Source organism: Mustela erminea, chromosome 12 (genome assembly GCF_009829155.1).
Source record: "Mustela erminea isolate mMusErm1 chromosome 12, mMusErm1.Pri, whole genome shotgun sequence".
Taxonomy (NCBI): domain Eukaryota; kingdom Metazoa; phylum Chordata; class Mammalia; order Carnivora; family Mustelidae; genus Mustela; species Mustela erminea.
The window spans coordinates 6,790,870-6,810,181 of NC_045625.1; the positions used below are offsets into that span (position 1 = coordinate 6,790,870).

The window sequence follows — 19,312 nt, forward strand, 5'->3', positions numbered from 1 at the left end:
AATGAATCCGGAATGCTAGGATTTTAAACGCGGCAGTATTACTCCTAATGGAGGGTGAACTAAGCAAAATACCCCAAGTAGAGGCTGGACTCAGACATTTTTCAGTCTTTGAGAATACTATATAGCCCGCAAATATCAGCAACTTGCTTACCACCTAACCTCAGGGATGAGACAGTACGCAACATTTTATCAATAAAACGACAATGATAAAGCAAAGACTAACATGTTCTCAGTGATTTTCTCTAGATTGTGGGCAGTCCAGATTGTATTTACTTGAATTCCAAAATTCTGTCAATCTCAAAAATAACTTGCTGTGTGATCAAGTGCGAAGTACCTCCTTCCCTAGCCCACTGGCCCTTCGTCTGCAGGTGCAAATTGCAATTGTTGAATGAGAAGACTTGAATGGGCTCTTCCAACAAGAATTTCCCAGCCTTTTTCTTTGCCTAATCTCAGTCTCCGGACTCTACCCCTACTCAGATTTGTCCTTCTCTGAGGTCTCAAAGGTTTCAGCCCATCACAACACCAAAGCTCATTGCAAAGAACACATGATTTATTAAAGACAACTTGTCATCAACAGCATTGATTCAAGGAATAAAACTGATGAAAAGAACAAAAGCAGACTCACATTCTGAGCCCGCAGCGAGACCTGCTGAGCTCATACAGCCCAATCTCTAAGTGTCCAAAGTCCTGGGGGTAGCTTCCCAATGGGGAAGCGTCAGGCACTCTGGCTCTCAGGTGCCTCCCTGGAGAATCTGGAGAGCTCAGCCCAATCTGGACACGATCCCTCTGCTCTTGACCTTCATCCCAAGGTCAAGGAGAGAGCACTGGACCTAAGCCTGCCAATGAGGCGAATCAGACGCAATGATTCAAGTAGTATGGCCCCAGGAGGGAAAGTAGAGGGACAGGCAAGAGGGAATGCATCAGGTGTCCTGGGCAGAGTCTGCTGCATCCCAGGCTGGGGCCCAAGCCTCAGACTGGGAAGGGGTCAAAGTTGGGACTGAACCACCAGCTGACAAGTTCTGGGAAGAGGTCAAGCCAGGCTGGTGAGTAGTGTGTCTCTGTGCCATGCTGGGGTCTTGCAGTCCGGAGGCCACAACAGCCCTCTCAACACCGGCCCTCCGGTATCCCTTACTCCAGTTCCAGTACAGAGCTCACAGCCCTCCCAGCCGGGACCTGCTGGGAAATCAGGAAGGTCCCAGAGGCAGGGGGAGAAAATGCAGACTCTGACTTGGAAAGTCAGAAGACTATCTCCAACGGCTTTTTACCCTCCTGGCCCACCCTTCACCTCCGAATCAAGCACTAGCCAGTCGGCAATAAATAACCAGGGGTCTGAATAAATAGTAAAAAATCTCCCAAACACTGTATGTTGGGAGAGGAGGCGGCAAAAAGGCATGTGCACAACGTCCCAAGGTACAGCCTGGTATAGAAGCCACTTGGGGACAGCTCTTCCTGGCCCACAGCCAGGCCTGGGTGGGCAGCACGAAGTCCTGGATGCCAGACTCGGGAAGGCTCTGGGGACAAAAGACCGCTGGCCAGTCTGAGAGCCTGAGGACCCCTGCTACACTGCCCAGCCTTCCAGACACAAGCCACCTGCTTCCTCACAGGAGGAGGAGGGGTTTGGTCAAAATAAGCCCACTCCTCCCACTGCCCAGGGGCAAGAGAAGCCGGCTGCTCCTGCTCAGGGCGCCCTGTCCCAAATCCTGGGGGCAGCCCACGCAGGTGCCCAGGGAAGAAAGGCCAGCAGCTCCTTCACCCTGCTTGGGGGAAACATGCCTTTCCTGGCACTGGCAGGACCCAGGGCTGTTAAGCTCAGCTACCACTGGCCCAGGGAGGCTCCCGTCGCCCGCCCCCGGCCTTTATGGGACTCACCGCCCTGGGCAGGACCTGGAAGCCATGGGAATGACTAGTCTTCTGAAGCACTTGGATCCCAACCCCTGGCACAGTACCATTTGTGCATCCTTTTCCTTTGGGAAACAAGGGCCTTTGCGGGGAACCTCTGGAAGATGCGGTTCTCCCTCATCGCCTTCCTCCAGCCCTGGGCGGAAAGGAGGGCAAGGGGCCTTGTGGGCCACCATTTCTCAGCAGCTCTTGGTGTCCAAGATTGTTGTTGGGAGCAGATTCAGGGCCCTCTAGTGAGGCACTGACTCCCTCCCAGTCTGTGGGACCCAAGGGCCTAGGGCTGGGGATGGGAACATACCAAAGCTGACCCCAGGGGCTCTGCTCAGCCAGACTCTTCATTCTGTCTCTGGGGTTCATGGAAGGGAGGGGAGGAGGGGTGAAGTGGCTGGGGATAAGGCACCCCAAGAGAGAAGGGCAGAGGGAAATGGAGAGAGGGGCAGACAGAGCCAGAGAGTCACACATACTCTGTGAAGGGAGGGAGACCAGGAAGAAAGACCTCGAGGGACCAAAGATACCCCCACCCCCCTCACACACAGTGACAGACGCACACACAGGAGCAGCAGACACCTGGGGGATGAAGACACACACACACACACACACACACACACACCCATGACTACAGACAGAAACACACACTCGGTGGGAGAGGGACAGAGGGTGTCACCTGGGCCTGGCAGCTTCTTAGCTCCTTCACAGTGTCACCTTCCCCACGGAGAAGCCTAAGCACCAAGAACCAGAAGCGGTTTCTGGCTCATTTGCCCAGCACCTCCTGCAACCAGAGCCCAGAAGATCTGAGCAGGAGAGGAGGAAGGGAGCGGCCGAGCACAGGCGGGGGAGGACCCCTGCCAGCTCCCAGTGCCCCCAGTGTGCCCTAGCCCCAAGAAACCACCTCATGAGCTCCAGCCTGGCTCGGCAGCCTGGGCCAAAGGTCCCCCGGGTCGAAGAGCAGGGAGAGAGCCAGGGCTGGGTGGTTAGAAAGGAGCATGGCACAGTGTGCCCCCAGAGGGGCGCGGCCTAGGGTGAGGGCCAAATGAGGAGGCCTGGAGTGGGCCGGTCCTGCAGCTTCCCCTCGGGCTGGCTGGGATCCCAGAGGCTCCTGTGTGTCCCAGAAGCCACGGTACAGGGGTCGGTGTCTTCTCTCCCAAACCTGGGCCTCTTGCCAGCGGGCTACTTTGAGTCTTGGAGTTCCTTGGCTTTCTGGAGGATCTGGCAGACATCGGTGATGGGATAATCCTAGGTATGGGAAAGGTCAACAATGTGCCTCTGAAGTTAGTCACCCTTCACCACCTCTGCCACAGCCACGCCCCTCCCATGGGCCCTGTCCCGCCCTGGGCCCCCAGCCTCAGGGACAGGGACCACAGGCTACCAGAGGCGGCATTCTGCCCAAACCCCTGCATAGAGTGAACACCACCTGCTGCAGCCCTCACCAGCCCAACCCAATCAGCACCAGCTAGGATCACAGCGTCTTCCTTAGCACCAGGACCACCCCCACCCCCCATCTCTCTCCTGCCCTCAAACCCAAGTGCATTCGTAACGAGCCACCTGAGAGCGGACCGGACATTGCTGGCACACTAGTTCACGGGTCACCTCCTCTCTTACAGACCTGGCCAGTCCAGTTACTGCACACCAACCCCAGGCCAGGTGTTGAAGAACGCGAGGCCTGGAGAGGTGGTCACTTGGCTCAGGCATGGCAGCACGAAGACGTGGACCCACAGCTGTCTGCTTTGGCACCCAGGTTCTTAACCCTTATGTGCCCCGTCCTCCCCCAGGCCCGAGCACTCGCACCAACAAGTACTGCGATGGACCCAGGGCCACTGTGTCCCAGTTACAACAAAGCTCTGTAGAGCGTCTGGTCCAGGGATGCCGAGTCATTCACTCAAGGCAACACCACACTCAAGTGGCAGAAGTGGGAGTCAAACCTAGATCCAGCCCAGATCGGCCCAAGGGTTTGGACGCTTATGTCCCAGGTTCCTGACCCCAGCCCATCACAGCAGCTTGTCACCCACGGGCGTGGGTGGGTGCTTGGTAAGCACATGCCTCTCTCGGCTAAAGACAGAGCTCACCACACCAGATCCTATTACCTGCAGGAGCCGCATGTTTATGGTAAAGTCCCCTTCCAGCAACTGCTCCCGGATCAGTCTGAGGGAAACAAGCAGAGAAGTTGCTGGAACCCCAGGCCGCAGAGTGCAGGCCCAGCGGGCCCCTTCCCACTCCCTCCTCCCGGCCCGCGGTAGCTCACTCCGCCTGAGGACAGGCCCCGCCAACCCCTCTGCTGTCCGTCACACTCACATGAGCATGGCACAGCAGACCAGGAGGAGGAAGTCGAAACGGTTGTCGTCAGCGAACAGGGAATCCCAGATACGGATGACGTCGGGCAGCAAGAACTCCTGGGACAGCAGCAGCGTCAGCCAGCGGAAGGCGAAGAACTGGGGCTTGATGTTCTGCTCTTGCTGGGGAGACACGGGCATGGGGTGCAGTGCTCGGTTACCACGCGGTGCCAGGCGGCCTATCACACCAGCCACATGTGCCTGGGCCAGGCACACTGAGTGGGCAAAGGCACTGGGGTGCCTGGAGAGCCTCAGCCAGCTGAGGGGCAGCCGCTGCTTGCCGCCAGCCAGTGCTGTCAGATCTTCCAATTTGTCAAGAGAAGCCAGAAATCCAAGCTTTGATGTAAGCTCTCTAGATTTACAAGTGATTGCTCTAATTATTTTTAAGATACGGTATGGGTTCAAACCTTGGATTTAGCAGCAGACAGACCCATTATCGGGCACTTACTAAAAAGCCTGGGCTTGTGTTTATTAGCATGTGAAATAGATCATTTCACTTATTTCCGCTACACTACAGCCTTATGGGGCCATCATTCCCCAGAAAGATGAGCCTCTGGTCAGCCCCAGGGAATATTTTTTTTTTTTAATTTTTTTTTTTTTAAAGATTTTATTTATTTATTTGACAGAGAGAAATCACAAGTAGATAGAGAAGCAGGCAGAGAGAGAGAGAGAGGGAAGCAGGCTCCCTGCTGAGCAGAGAGCCCGATGCGGGACTCGATCCCAGGACCCTGAGATCATGACCTGAGCCGAAGGCAGCGGCTTAACCCACTGAGCCACCCAGGCGCCCCAGCCCCAGGGAATATTAACAGTAAAATTGTTAGGGAAAGCAAAAACATAATTCCATTTCTGTTTAAAAAGACCTGTTTATATGTATTTTTCTGTTCAAATGATTTTTGTTTATATAGAATGTCTCTTCACAAAACTGTTTTCTGAAATAAACAGGGAATGCCAGTCCAGTAACTTTTTAGATTATTTTTGATTTTTAAGAATGACATTCCTACGTTTTTCTCAGAGGACTACCACCAGGCTAAAGGCATCCAGCACACGGTAAACAGCCTATGCCGTGCCTGGCCCATGACGGGCCCCCTGCCCACTTCCTCTTCACACCCAGCCTGCTAGTCTCCACATCAACTGCTGCCTCTGTCTCCTAGTCGTGCCACAGCACTTGGGCCAGCGGTCCCCAGGTGTGGCCACTTTTCATCTCCAGACTCAAGCCAGACCTTGCCCGGGGCCTGGGGTGCTCAGGAGGCCCGCTATCTGTGCCCCGTCCCATCCGTCTGCCTTGGCCCAGGGGTCCTGGTGCCCCTCACCAGTTTCAGGTAGAGTTCCATGTCCTTGTCCTTCAAGGTGGAGTACACCTTTTCCATCTTGTAGGTGATGCCACACTGTGAGTCGTCCAGGCTTTTGATGAAGTTGTCCCGGATCTCAGCCATGAGGTTGGTGAAGCAGAAAAAGGTGTCTGCCTCGGCGTGCTCTGGGCGACAGGGGCAGGGGGAGGACAGCTGCAAGGGAACTGATGCTCTCCCGAGTCCCACCCCAACTCTCACTCATAGGACAGCTTCCCGTTACCTCTGAGCCTCTCCGGGCCACCCACCCTCCCGGCTGGACTCGGGCCCTCCTCTCTCCTTGACCATGCTCTACCCCCACACTAAGGACATCATGGCTTCTCATGTCTTCTGGCAACACTGTACTTTCGCTTAGCAGCTATCACATGCTCTTCTGATGACATCTTCCCAATCATTATTTTTTTATTTATTTATTTTTTAATTTATTTTTTAAACGATTTTTTTTTTTTTTAATTTGACAGAGAGAAATCACAAGTAGATGGAGAGGCAGGCAGAGAGAGAGAGAGAGGGAAGCAGGCTCCCCGCCGAGCAGAGAGCCCGATGCGGGACTCGATCCCAGGACCCTGAGATCATGACCCTAGCTGAAGGCAGCGGCTTAACCCACTGAGCCACCCAGGCGCCCCCCAATCATTATTTAATTCCTTGTCAATCATTCAGCTTCCTGTATATTAATCTCATCTCCTCTACCAGGATTTCAGTGATAAATAGAGAGGGATCAGTATGCCTCCAACATTCTAGAAAACCTGAGCTGCAAAGGAACCCGGAGACCATCCAGGTGAACCCCTCCCATCTGATGGAGGGCAGATGGAGGCCCAGAGAAGGGAAGAGAGTTGCACAGCCTGATTAGGCCCATCAGCCTGGCTTTCCTTGGTCCACTTTCCTAGGGAGACGCCAGAGGGATGAGGGCAGCCATGAGCCCTTTTACCTTTCCATTCGCTGTTGGGGTCAGTGGCAAAGGTATAGTAGAGGGGTCCCACGATCTCATTCATGCCCTGCACGTAAGCGATGCCAGGGTTGAGCTTGGCATAGATGAACAGGATGCGCTCCACCACCTCCCAGTGGGCCTCACAGCCGTTGGGCAGCACCTCGTACTCATTCAGGGAGGACGGCGCGGAGTTCTTGTGCGGGGAGCTCATCTGTGGGAGGAGAGGACCCGGGAAGGCAGGCGGCATTACAGATAATGTGTTCAGATATGTTCACCCTTCAGCCTAGACCCAAATTCCAGCTTATGGGGAATACAGAGCAAAGCAGAATGTGTCCAATACCATGAGGAGAAACAAGCAGACAAATCCAGAATGTGGGACATTGTACAAGACAGCTGGACTAAAGTCTAATTTATGGTGATAAAAGCTACAACACTTGCCTCTGAGGTGAGGGCGTACTGACTGGCAAGGGACACTAAGGAACATTCTAGATGATGGAAATGTTCAGTGTCTTGACTGGGTTGGCAGCACAAGATATGGACATAAGAAAAAGTTCACCCAGCTGTACACTTCAGATCTGGCATTTTATTGCATGTAAGTTATACTTTACTTTTTTTTTTCTTTTAAGATTTTATTTATTTGAGAGAGAGTGAAAGCAATCACAGAGGGAGAGGGATCTCAGAGGAGAAGGAGAAGCCGACTCACTGCTGAGCAGGGAGCCCAATGCCCAGCTCGATCCCAGGACCTGGAGATCAGGACCTGAGCCAAAGGCAGACGCTTCACCGACTGAGCCACCCAGGTGCCCCATATTTTACTTTTTAAAAAAATCTTTAAACAGGAGTGCTTGGGTGGCTCAGTCAGTTAAGCATACAGCTCTGGATTTCAGCGTAGGTCATGACCTCAGGGTCCTAGAGCTGAGCCCTCTATCAGCTGTGAGTCAGACTCCCCGCATAGTGGGGAGTCTACTTGTCTCCATCTCCCGTGCTTCTCTTCCCACTGGCTCACGTGCATGCACACTCTCTCTCTAAAATAAATTAAAAATAACAACAACAACAACAAGAACCAACCTTTAAATAACAGGCAACTGGCCCAGATTCTTCAGAAAGTCAAATACTACACCTGGGGGGACAGTGGAGGCCGCCCTAGATCACAAGACTACAGAAACGTAACATCTCCATGCAACATATACACCTTGACTGGGTCCTGGCTGGGAGTCAAACAATAAAAATATTCTCAGCACCATGGAGGACACCTGACCATGGCCTGGATACTGGATGTTAGTGTGGAATTATTAATTTTCATAGATGTGATGGTGGTTAAGGAGGAGGAGGTGCTCGCTCCCAGGAGATGCCTGCTGACATACCTGGGGAGCGAGGGTCAGGCCACGTGCAACTCACTCCATACAGAATATACCCACAAGTTCAGCAGGAAGTTAACAACTGTTGAATTCAGGTGCAAAGTATATAGTTGAGTACTGTACTCTTCTTTCAACTTCTCTGCAAGTTTCAGATTTTCTCTCTCTCTCTTTTTTTTTTTTTTTTTGAAGTTTGATTCATTTAAATCATCTCTACATCCAAGGTGGGACTCGAATTCACAACCCTGAGATTGAGAGTCCCATGTTCTACCTGCTGAGCCAGCCAGGCGCTCCTCAGATTCTCCATTAAGAAAAAGTTAGAGGGGAGCCTGGGTGGCTCAGGAGGTCAAGCATCCAACTCTTGGTTTCGGCTCAGGTCATGATCTCAGGGTGGTGGGCTCCGGCCCCACACCAGGCTCCACACTAAGCAGGGAGTCGGCTTAAGATTCTCTTCCTCTTCCTCTGCACGTCCCCTGAGTGCACACGTACACTCCCTCTCTCTCTCACTCTCTCTAAAACAAATCTTAAACAAAAAAGAAAAGAAAGGAAAAGAAAAAGTTGGCAGTAAACAGAAGAAGATCCCTGCTCCAGGGGGCCATTCGTAAAGCAGGGCAGAGGTCTCCAACAGCAGGTGCCAACAGGAGCCTCAGGGGCTCTGCGAGGAGTCAGGTGCCAGAGTTCCCAGGGTGAGAGAGCTACAGGCCAGTGCGGGCAGGGACAGCGTATGGAGCCGTCCCCGAAGCACAGGGTCCCGAAGACCAAGTCCCTCTCCCTCCTATGCACATGCATCCACGTGTGCTCATACACACATCGTTAATATTTCCTGAGAGTTTGCCGAATGCAAGACGGCGCTCTACAAGCCATCAAATCCTCTGTACAATCGACGTTATCTGCTCGATGTTATTTTCACAATGAGGAAACTGAGGCTCAGAAATGTTAGGTCACTCGGGACGCCTGGGTGGCTCCATCAGCGAAGCATCTGCCTTCGGCTCGGGTCATGATCTCTGGGTCCTGGATTAAGTCCCAAGTCAGGCTCCCTGCTCAGTGAGGAGTCCGCTTCTCCCTCCCTCTCTGCCCTTCCCCCCTGCTCGTGCTCTCTAATAAATAAATAAAATATTAAACAAACAAACATGCTGGGTTACTCATCAACTGCTCCCATTATGTAGCAGCACCCAGAGTGGCTGACCACAGGGCCCGGAGCCAAGACCTCAGAGAAGCGCTTTCCAGCCTTCCCAAAATCTACAGAGCCACAAGCTCATTTCAACCTCTGGCCAGTTTAAAAGCCAGGAGGTTGGAAATGATTATGTCCAGTTTATAGAAGAGGAGACGGAAGCCCAGGAAGGTCACCAGGTATTACTGTCCCAAAGTTAGATGGATGCTCAACTAAACTGTCCAACCACAGGCTCCGAGGTCCAAGGATGAAGCTTCTGGTCAGGTTCTCTGCCATGAGGACCAGACTGGAACCTAAAGTGGGTAAGACCTTGGCTCTCAAACCCCCAATTACTATAGTGAAATGAATGAAGTCAGATCCCCACCTTGCCCTATAGCCAAGACATCAGCAGTAAGTAAGAGGGTCACCCACAAAACCAAGCATTCTGTCCCAGAATGGGGGACCCTGGGATCAGTTGTAACTGCCCTTGTCACCTCTGAAGTAGAAAATGGCTGCTCTCCTAGAGACACAGAGACCTCATCAGTCATTCTACTTGGGAGGCCAAAAGCTTCTGAAATTATGTCATTAGTTTGTTGGGAGATTCCAGAGAAGGGTTTTTCCACTGTTGGAGGACAATGAAAAATTTTGAGGAACAATTTGGGAGTTCCACATAACAAAGCACAGGTGTAAATCAAAGAACAAGGCAATATGCTTCATCTGGCTACAAGCAACTTCTCAGAGTTACAGAATCTGCTAGAAGAACGAGATTCAAACACTCAGCATGACTTGGCCAGTACAAGTCCTATTAATTCTAGCTCCTGGAACAGCTGGCTGGCTCAGTGAGCAGAGTACACGATTCTTGATCTCAGGGAGGTAAATCTGAACACCACACTGGGTACAGAGACGACTTAAAAAAATAAGATCTTAAAAAAAAAAAATTCTAGCTCCTAAGTCTCTCAGCTCTACCCCAGCCCCCCATTCTACCCTGGCCCTCACATGCCTTTGCCTGGAGAATGCAGCTGCCTCCCAACCTCCATTCCTACCCCTCCGATCAATACCCTCATGGGGCCCACTGCAGTCCTTTCCAGAAGCAGACCCGAATGGTGTCACTGGCCTGCCAGGAATGCTGCAAGGCTCCGCAGCCCTCAGGACCAAGGCCCCAGCCAGCCTCGACACCACTGATCTTGCCAGCATCCTCCGGCAGCCCTGCCTCTAGCCAGGCTGGACACCCCCAGTCCCTGAACACACCACAGCTCTCTCCTGCCTGAAGCCTCCACGTATGCCCTCCTCTCCTCCTGGAATGAGCTTTCCTCCTAGTTCTTGGGGGCTCAGCTTAAATGTCATCTCCTCAGAGAAGTCGTGGCCAGGCCAGGGCAGGTCAGCTCCCCACCGCCATCACTGCTCCCACCATACTTTCCCCATCAACAGGTAGTTACTTTCTCAAGAGCCATCTCCTCTGCTGCTCCTACACTGCACAGCAGGGCCCTCCCCCGGAACCCCTGACACCCAGCTTTTGGAGACCTGACTTGTACAAGGAACCCCAGAGGTGGACCTGGCAGGACCAAATTACCCAAAGTCGCTCTGGGTAACTGTCAGGGCAGATGGTCGGAGGCCTGATGGCCAGTGGCCAGGGCTCCAAGGGAGGCATGGAGGAAAAGGTCCCTTGGGGACCCCAGGCTGGCTCTCACATTTGTGACTCCACTCCGGTTCCGGGCCACTGTCTGGGATTTCAGCGTTGTCTGCTCCACCCGCTTTCGAAGGGTCTCAAACTCATTCTGGGGGTCCAGGATAAGGAGGCAGGGGTACTCGGTGGCTCTCTGGAAGAAAGATATGTCTGGGCACAACCTCCTGTCGAGAGGAAACAGGAGACAGTTCTGTTACTCAGGGTGGAGGTTTGGGGCATTCTATCAGCGCCCCACTGCGGGGTGCACCAGTATCCCAAAAGGCATTTTTTATGTGTTTTTTAAAAACAACATTTTATTTTTAAAAGGTTAGTTTTTAAAGAGCAAGACACGTATTTTATATATATATCCACACACAAATATACCCATATTCTTATGTGTTATTTGTAAATCGATACACACACATATAAACTTTTCGGGGTCTTTATGGTCTTCTAATCCAAATCTTTTTTTTTTTTTCTTTTCCTTTTTTTGGTGCGCAGCAAAGCAAGATTTATTGAGCAACAGCAAAGTGATAGTACAAAGCTCCCGAGAAGGGAGGGGACACAAGAGGGCTGCCCTCCAACTCTTCTCTTAAACCACAAACATCTCTCCATGTCAAAAATATTTATCTAGGGAGCCTCGGTGGCTCAAGCAGTTAAGCATCTGCCTTCAGCTCAGGTCACGACCCTAGGGTCCTGGGATCAAGGTCCACATTGGGCTCCCTGCTCATCAGGGAGCCTTGCTTTTCCCTTGGCCTGCCGCTCCCCCTGCTTGTGTGCAGGTAGCCATGTGCACGCACACACTCGCTCTCTCTCCCTCTCTCTCTCTCTGACAAAAAATAAAATCTTTAAAAATATACATTTATCCAATATGCCAGGGTGTTAGGTGTAGCGTGGTTTAAAATAGTGACGTTGCACGTGGTATAAAAGGACCGCATATACAGCTGACACAGGAAGATGTCCAAGACGGAGGGAGAGAACAAATCAAGGTGGGAGATAGTTTCTAGAATGTGACAGAGTTGCTTTTGTTTTGCTTCCAGTCTGACTGAGGAATCACCGACACACAGCACCATGTGAGTTTAAGGCATCAGGTTTTTCTCGTGTCCGTGAGACAGCAGAAGCACGTTTTCCAGACTTCTCACATACAGCACATTGCAAACCTGCTCTCCAGAAACACTGCGCGACGTGCTACAGTCGCTACCAGCGTGAGACTGAACCAATTTCTCTAGAACCGGGTTCAAGATGTGGTTGGTTAAGACACCTTCTGGACAGAGGATGCCCCAACACCAGCCCAAGAATGCAGGAGACGAGCCCCAGGCATCCTGGCAGAGCCACGCTGGGCCGGGTATCCAGCTGGGGCCTTCTGAAGACAGGCCTGGGCCAAATGAGCAGAGACAGAGGAGCAGCACCCAGGGTGGCAAGGGCCTGGAGACTCAGCTGACACCCGCTGAAGGCGGAACTGAAACCAGCCAAACAGCCTCCAGAACTCTAGTTCCAACCACTCAGCCCCACTGCAGATAAGGCTCCCTTCCCGCTCCTCACACAGCCTTGTGGGAGATCCCGCCCACGGCCAGACCCGCCAACCCCACAGGACAGCACAAGTGTTTCCACATTTCTCTGCCTAGTGGAAAAGCACACCCACGTACACACTGTAGCTCACCACTTTTCATAAAACACCCACCTGACCCCGTCACTCCTGTGCTTAAGACCTTTGCACAACTGCCCCATGTCTTCCGGATCAAGTCCGAGGTCCAACCCCCCCACCTCTAGTGTGGCTTCAAGCACGCTGGCCTTCACACTGCTCCTCGAATGTGCTTCTGGGCGCTTTCCAGGGCCTTCCTGCAGGCAGCTCTCCCCAGCCACGACCTTTCTCTTCCTCATCCCCCAAGGTCTACCACTCCCGAGACCTCAGCCAAGGCTTCCCCCAAACTGTAAAAAGCGCCCTGAACTCTCCTCTCAGAGCATTTACCACAAATGCCAGTTACTTGGAAGATGTCTTGCTGAACGACTACCTTCCCGTCCTCCCCACCAGGTACTAAGCTCCTAAGAAGGGCTATGTCTGTCGACTCCATGCTCAACCCAGAGCTTGGCACGGAGCCTGCCATAAAGCAGGGCCTCAGTACCTGCTGCCAGAACCATCGGATGAACCATCCGTACACGCCTGGGGCACCAATGCCACTAAGGCAGGGCAAGAGGAGCGTCAAGCACTCACCTCGCTTGCCAGCCCCATTCACAGGCCGACATCGCTGGGGCCTGGACCCACCTACTGGATGACCCACTAGTTCCTCAAACACCCACCTGTGGGCATGGCTGGAAAGCACAGGACTGGGAAACTCCCCAACAGTCCCACGGGCCAGCTCCTGACCCCCCAGGGCCCCACTTACCGGACATCTTTGTCGATCTGCAGCAGCACCTCGTTGTCTTTGAAGTAAGTGTTCCACCGGCTGTCAGGATTGGGGTTGAGCGGCTGTGTGGAGAGAATCGACGGCTCTGTTCTAGGTCCGACCAGGATGTCAGCCGACAGACTCCAGTCTGGGGGCCGGAGCAGAGGCCCCGAACCAACAATCCCACAGGGGCCCTGCTGAGCCTCTGAGACAGCCCGTGAGCCAGACGGGGAGCCTCCCATATCACGTTCTAACTCCAAGCAGAGCCCCGCAGTCTGTCCTGACGACATCCCTGCTGGCCAGGGAGCGTCCCTTCTGTCTGTGGCTGCCGTTCTCGAACGCTGCCTACACCAGGCGCTGCTGAACGCTTGAATGAATGCACCTGGTACCATTAGGTCTCTTGAAATGTGACTCATCAACACTCTGAATCGCCCCTCCTAATCCTCGGAGCCTGGGTCCATCTATCCTCGCTTCCTGCCCATGGGGAGGGGCTCAGTATTTGAGGAGAGAATGAGGCTTCCTCTTGGCCACAGGAACATAGTCTATCCTCACTCCTGCCTGCTCTGACTTTCTTCAACTCTAAAATCAAAACCTTCCCCACGGAACAGAGGTAGGGTGGAAAGGAGACCGTGCCGACACGAGGACCCGGCTCGGAGGTACGCACGCCTCGGAGCCCAAGATATGACTTAACATTCTCTACTGGGTCCAGAGCCCGGGAAGTAGAAACAAGAGACAACAGCTTTCATGGGCCAAGGGGCCCCACGCAGAAAGGAGGTACTGGGTAGGCCAAGAGGGGACCCAGATTGGCTCCTCCTGTCCTCCGGGGCTGGGGAACTTGCCAGCTCCAAAGCCTGCATCCCTCCCTACTCTGTAGCCTCGGTCCCTGCTGTCATCCTTACTCACGTGGTCCTCAAAGGTCACATCCTCCCTGGACACACCCATGTTGGCCTTGGCAATGCCAGGCTGAATAATCATTTCTCTCAGGAACTGAGAATATAGCTCCCTGTGGAAGAGAAGAGGAGACACGGATGATCCCAAAGGTCCCGTCCCGGGAGCGTGGGCCAGAGAAGCAGCAGCAGGAGGCAGGACCTGTGATCTGACACAAAGGCCTCCCATCATCCCCCTCGCTCATGGTCTCACCTCTGCTTGGCCAGGATGGAGGTCCATGAGGCTCTTTCCAAGGGGAGGTAGTTCAGGAGAATCTGCACAAGGGAGAGGAATAAAGCTCTGGCGACTCTCCAGCTCAATCCCAGACAGTACATGGAGGTGGACTGGCCTCACGGAAAATGCCTAATAAAGCCCAGAGCAGACCAGACGGGCTGAAACCCACGAACGGAGGTGAGGACTAGGGTAGCCTTCCCTTTTCCCTCCACTGACTCCCTCCTCCTTGACCCCAAACCAGCCCTTTCCGCTGCTTTTCTTCACACAGACTTCCAAATGATAATAAAATATGGTGCTCAAAGAGGCTGGAAACCCAGGCACTGGGCTTTGGCTCCCACCTCAGCTAAGAGCCGTGGGCAAAGCATGGCCTTTTTTTTGTCCCATGAAGCATCACTTCCGTTTCTCTGTATGAACCAGGAAGGAGAGGGCTTTTCTGGCAATACAAAGCGTTCCATCCCCAAGGGGATCCTGGAGGGGATGCCAAGAAGAACAGAAAACCCCCAACTTCCCAGAAAAGTTTCCTCGAACAAGCAAGGAAAGGCGCAGAACAAGAAGAAGGGGCTGGGGTGGGGATAGCCCATGCAGGAACCCAAGGACTCTCGGCAGAGCAGACGCCCCAGCCCAGGCACACCCACCTTCCAGCAGAGGCACCGCAGTCCGCCCTCACAGGGGATGCCTGTGGACACAGCAGGCAAGAGTCACGCCCCAGGCCAGAGTCCCCAGACCCCCAGCCCTCCACCTCAGAGCTAGCTGGCAGGAAATGGAATGTGCAAGAAGTACTTCTTCCAGGTTCATTTTCTGTCAGAAAGATGACTGGACTGGATGCTAACCCTGCGTATTTCTCGCCGTGACCCCTGCCCCCAGCCCCGCACTCCCTCTGTGTGGAACGTTCTTTTGAGGATAACACCTTCTCATTCTCGGTATTTCTTCCTCGGAGCAGCGTTTACCCACCACCATCTCTTCCCAATTAAAGTCAGATCTCTCGTTACAAGCGATACTGGTTCCGTGACTTCTCCTTCACAGTGTCCATCACAATCAGGACTGTAACACAGTTTGTGTATTTATTTAACATCTGTAACCCCGAGCACTGGGTAAGCCCCAGAAAGACAAGAGCCAAATGCGTCCTATAGTCCCTTTCTCTAGCATGGGACACAGCACACAGAAGGCAAACCATAAATACTTGTGGAACATAAATTAAGCTATAAATGGTAAGTGCTTTGTGCCTTATGCCCACTGCTTCACTTAACCCTCATTATAACTCTAGTAAATAGGCAAGATTAGCATCGGTGTCCTCATCTTCCAAATAAGGAAACCAATGCTTAGCACAGAGCAATCAGGGACTCAAACATGGGTGTGTGTGAATCCTACAGTCCCAACTCCACAGCTCCCGCAGAATGGCTTCCCCCAAGGTCTGGAAGAGTCTCCAGCTCAGTACACACCCCGGGACCCCCTCAAGGTCTTCAGGGTCTAAATATCACCCGTGAACAAAAAACAAACTGCTGCGGCAAGACTGTGAGGAAGTTTGCTAAAGCAGCTATTGCTCCCAGACCCCCAACACCGCGAACAGGAGCTAATGCCTCCACCTCAGAATCCGCACGGGGAGAACAGCAACTCAAGAATTCCTTGCTGACCAAGTCACAAGGGCCAAGCAGTCACAAGAACCTGCACAGAACACCTTAGGGTATTTTAAAAGATAAGCAGAAATCTCTGTGTTAGCAGGGTAACCAGGCCCGGGAGGGCAAAGTCAAACATTGCTGAAGTTCGGCTCCTAGAGTCAGGGTCTCAAGGCCTTAACCAAAGTTCACGATCGCCTGAGTCGGCTTTGATCCCCGAGCCTGGGAGAGAACCAGAAACCACTCTGCAGCTAACCAAATTCTACAACACAGGAAGTTGTCTGAGGAGTGAGGAAGACACTGCAGCAGCTCCAGCCTCCCACTCCAGCCTCCTAGACCCGCTCTCCAGTTACTCCCAGCAAGCAGCAAGCACCATTTAAACACCAGGAAACATCCAGGCCCACAGACATGTCTTTGGTGGTCAGGGTTGTCAAGGGCTGTTTCAGAGTCACAGAATCTGGCGAAGTCCCTGGAGGCATCCTGGCCCCCAAGCACTGCCCAGGTGTGGCCTTGTGGGCTGTCTCCTCCATTCCAACCACACACAGCGTTGCTCTAGGAAAGCTCTGAACCCGGAGGAACCGCCGCTTACCACTAAAACTGAGTTCCCGAAGCTTTTCCAAGGCGATGGTGGGCTCCTTCAGGACATCGTGGAAATCTGCAATCCTAGAAGGCGGGATGGGGAGGCAGGTGAAGCACACACCCAAACCCCCCAGTGACAGACTTAGTGATCACTCCTGAAGCCCAGAGCTCTCCTATCACCCGTCTTCAACCCGTTCCCCGTGTCCCTTCAGGACAGAAAGACAGCAAAGCTGTCAAGGTCCTGGCCAAAGGCATCTTTGGGGAACGACAGAACTACAGATCACTCCTTCCTTCAAACCCAGAAACACAGAGGTATTCTTGTCTAGAGGTTCTCAAGCAAACATCATGAAATCAGACACATTTCTAATATTTAGTGAGCGAGCATTTATTGGGCACTTCCTGCTGGCCAAGCCCAGCCCACAGGGCCACTATCTGAACTCAAGGAACCTTAGGAACCAGGAGTAACATGATCCCTAGACAACGGGCCTGTGTAATCTGCACGCAGCTCTCCAGGCTCAAATATATAACCATTAGAAGACTTCTGGGCTAACCCGCAGGCAAGGACAAAAGGTTTAAAGAACAAGTGGCGGAGGAGAATTGAAGAGTGAGCAAAATTTGGCCGGTGCTGAGGGATTGGGCCTGGGGGAGGGGAGCCTGGAGAATCCAGGTTCTCCAGCACGTCTAGTTAGAAACGGGCCAGCGGGGGACAGGGAGCATTCAGAGGGGAGGGTGCTGGGGCAGAGGGGGAGACAAAAACGGGGGTGGGGTTGGGGGAGCTGGGGAACCGAGCTTCGAGGCCTTGGATGAGGAAGACACGAGGGGAAGAGGGAAACCCGGGGTCCAGGATGAGGGAGAGAAATGGGGTGACAGCGGGGAGCAGAAGAAGTGCCTCCGCTCCGTGCCCTCTCAGGCCCGCAGGCAATGAGGTTGGAAAGTGGGCGCCCGAGACCCTCTACCGCGAGGGGGGCTCCCGGGTTCCTGGCCGCGCCTGCAAAGCAGAGGGGCGGCCTGACCGGGAGTGATGTGCCTGGGTCGGCCCCCGTGGCCCTTACCTGCTCTTGTGCAGACTCGACATGGCGTTGACTTCCGGATCCCCCCGCCGCCGCCGCCTCCGCCTCCGCCGCCGCCGCCGCCACAGCCGCCGCCGCCGCCGCCGCCCCCTGGGGACGCGGGGCTGTCTGCAAAGGCCTCCGACCGGAAACGCAGCGGCGGGCGCGTGCGTTCCGTCTCGTCTCGCCCCGCCCCCCTCGGCCCGGCCCCGCCCCGCTCACGTGCCGCCCCTGCCCCCGCCCCCACCCGTCTCGCGGGCCTCGCCGCCCAAGTTAAGGACGCGCGGGTGACCGCCCGAACTGTGTTCCCGAGGCCTATTCTTTGCGCTTTCCTGGGCCTCCGTTTCCATCTCTGCAGTGCACTTGTCACCCTGTCCTCTTCCTTACCCGGCCCTCGGCGGCCGTAAACTGGCGTCCTTGTTTCGGGAATGGGGACCTTCCCTGCTGAACGGCACAGGCCTCCCGGCTGGTCTTTTCACGGCTGAGTCCTGCACGCCTGTGACAGCAGTGCCCGCGCCGAGCGGAGGGCTCCGTGGCTGTGGTTCGGTGACTGCGGGATGGATGAGCACGCCGGTAGTTCAGTGTTTCCTTGGCTTTCGGAGTTGAACGTGAAACTCACCATACCAGAACACGAGAAAAAGCCAAGATTTCAGGATCCTTCCCGAGGACAGATAGTTGGCAGCCTTACAGTGATTTTCTCTACACCTAGGGGCTCATATGTGCATATGTCCTTTTTTTTTTTTTTTTTTTTAATTTATCCACTGATGGGTGAAAACGTTGTCACAGGGCTGGGAAACCTCAAACCCGCCCTCCAGCTCTGAGGACTTTTCCGCTCCCGTGAAGCCCGCACACAGCTATCTGTCCCTTTATTTGTCAACCCCGCAGTTCTGCACCCACTTGTGTGGTAGATACAGAGCTAAATGTTTCTGTGGAATACGAGGATTAAGTTCTTGTAGGAAATACAAGAAATAAATAAATGTCATAATTGCACAACAGTAAAAGAATTGTTTCCAGATTAAAAAAAAAAAAGGGGGGGCGCCTGGGTGGCTCAGTGGGTTAAGCCACTGCCTTGGGCTCAGGTTATGATCTCAGGGTCCTGGGATCGAGTCCCGCATCGGGCTCTCTGCTCAGCAGGGAGCCTGCTTCCCTCTCTCTCTCTCTCTCTGCCTGCCTCTCCATCTATTTGTGATCTCTCTCTGTCAAATGAATAAATAAAATCTTTAAAAAAAAGAAAGAAAAAGAAAAAGACTATCAGTCAGCCCTTTAAAATGTTAGTTAGGAAGACAGGGAAAAACAAACTGTATGTTAAGAGAATTACTGACAATTGGCTATCATTTAAAAAAATAAATAAATAAAGTCCTATTTCTATCTCACATCTGACAGAAAAATAAATTCTAGATGAATTACAGTTCTACAAGGAGAAAATCTATGGGATTAGAAGAAATATATAGAAAAATGTTCATAATCTTAGGGAATGAGGGCACAAGATCCAGAAGCCATGAAAGATAAGACATAAATAACCACATAAAATTTAAAATTTCTATGTGACAAAGTAAAAGATAAACATCCAGAGGGGAAAAATATGCACCCTTTGTGATAAAAATGTGAATCTTCCTAACATATATGGAGTTTGGTTTTTAAAGACTTTATTTATTTATTTGACAGAGAGAGAGTACATACAATCAAGGGGAGTGGCAGGCTGAGGGGGAAGGGAACCTGATGCAGAGGCTTTAACCCACTGAGCCACCCAGGCGCCCCCTAAATAAATAAAATCTTAAAAAAAAAATGAGTTGGGGCGCCTGGGTGGCTCAGTGGGTTAAAGCCTCTGCCTTCAGCTCAGGTCATGTTCCCAGGGTCCTTGGAT

General features: G+C 52.9%; 1 protein-coding gene across 2 annotated transcripts; it reads right to left on the reverse strand.

Annotated features, from left to right (window-relative positions):
• Positions 1-529: 529 nt before the first annotated feature.
• Positions 530-17,621, reverse strand: TBC1D13 (TBC1 domain family member 13). Of its 2 annotated transcripts, XM_032306787.1 has the most exons (12): positions 17,452-17,621; positions 16,410-16,483; positions 14,843-14,883; positions 14,187-14,248; positions 13,950-14,049; positions 13,047-13,129; positions 10,688-10,847; positions 6,498-6,708; positions 5,537-5,700; positions 4,189-4,349; positions 3,981-4,038; positions 530-3,132 (listed from the first exon to the last, which is right to left on the reverse strand). In XM_032306787.1, exons 1-12 carry the CDS (start codon positions 17,472-17,474, stop codon positions 3,067-3,069), a joined length of 1,203 nt encoding a protein of 400 aa, XP_032162678.1. In that variant the 5' UTR covers positions 17,475-17,621; the 3' UTR covers positions 530-3,066. The 2 variants fall into 2 exon arrangements, with proteins under 2 accessions (XP_032162678.1, XP_032162679.1); XM_032306788.1 differs by lacking the exon at positions 14,843-14,883 and having other exon boundaries at positions 17,452-17,471.
• Between the last annotated feature and the right edge of the window lie 1,691 nt (positions 17,622-19,312).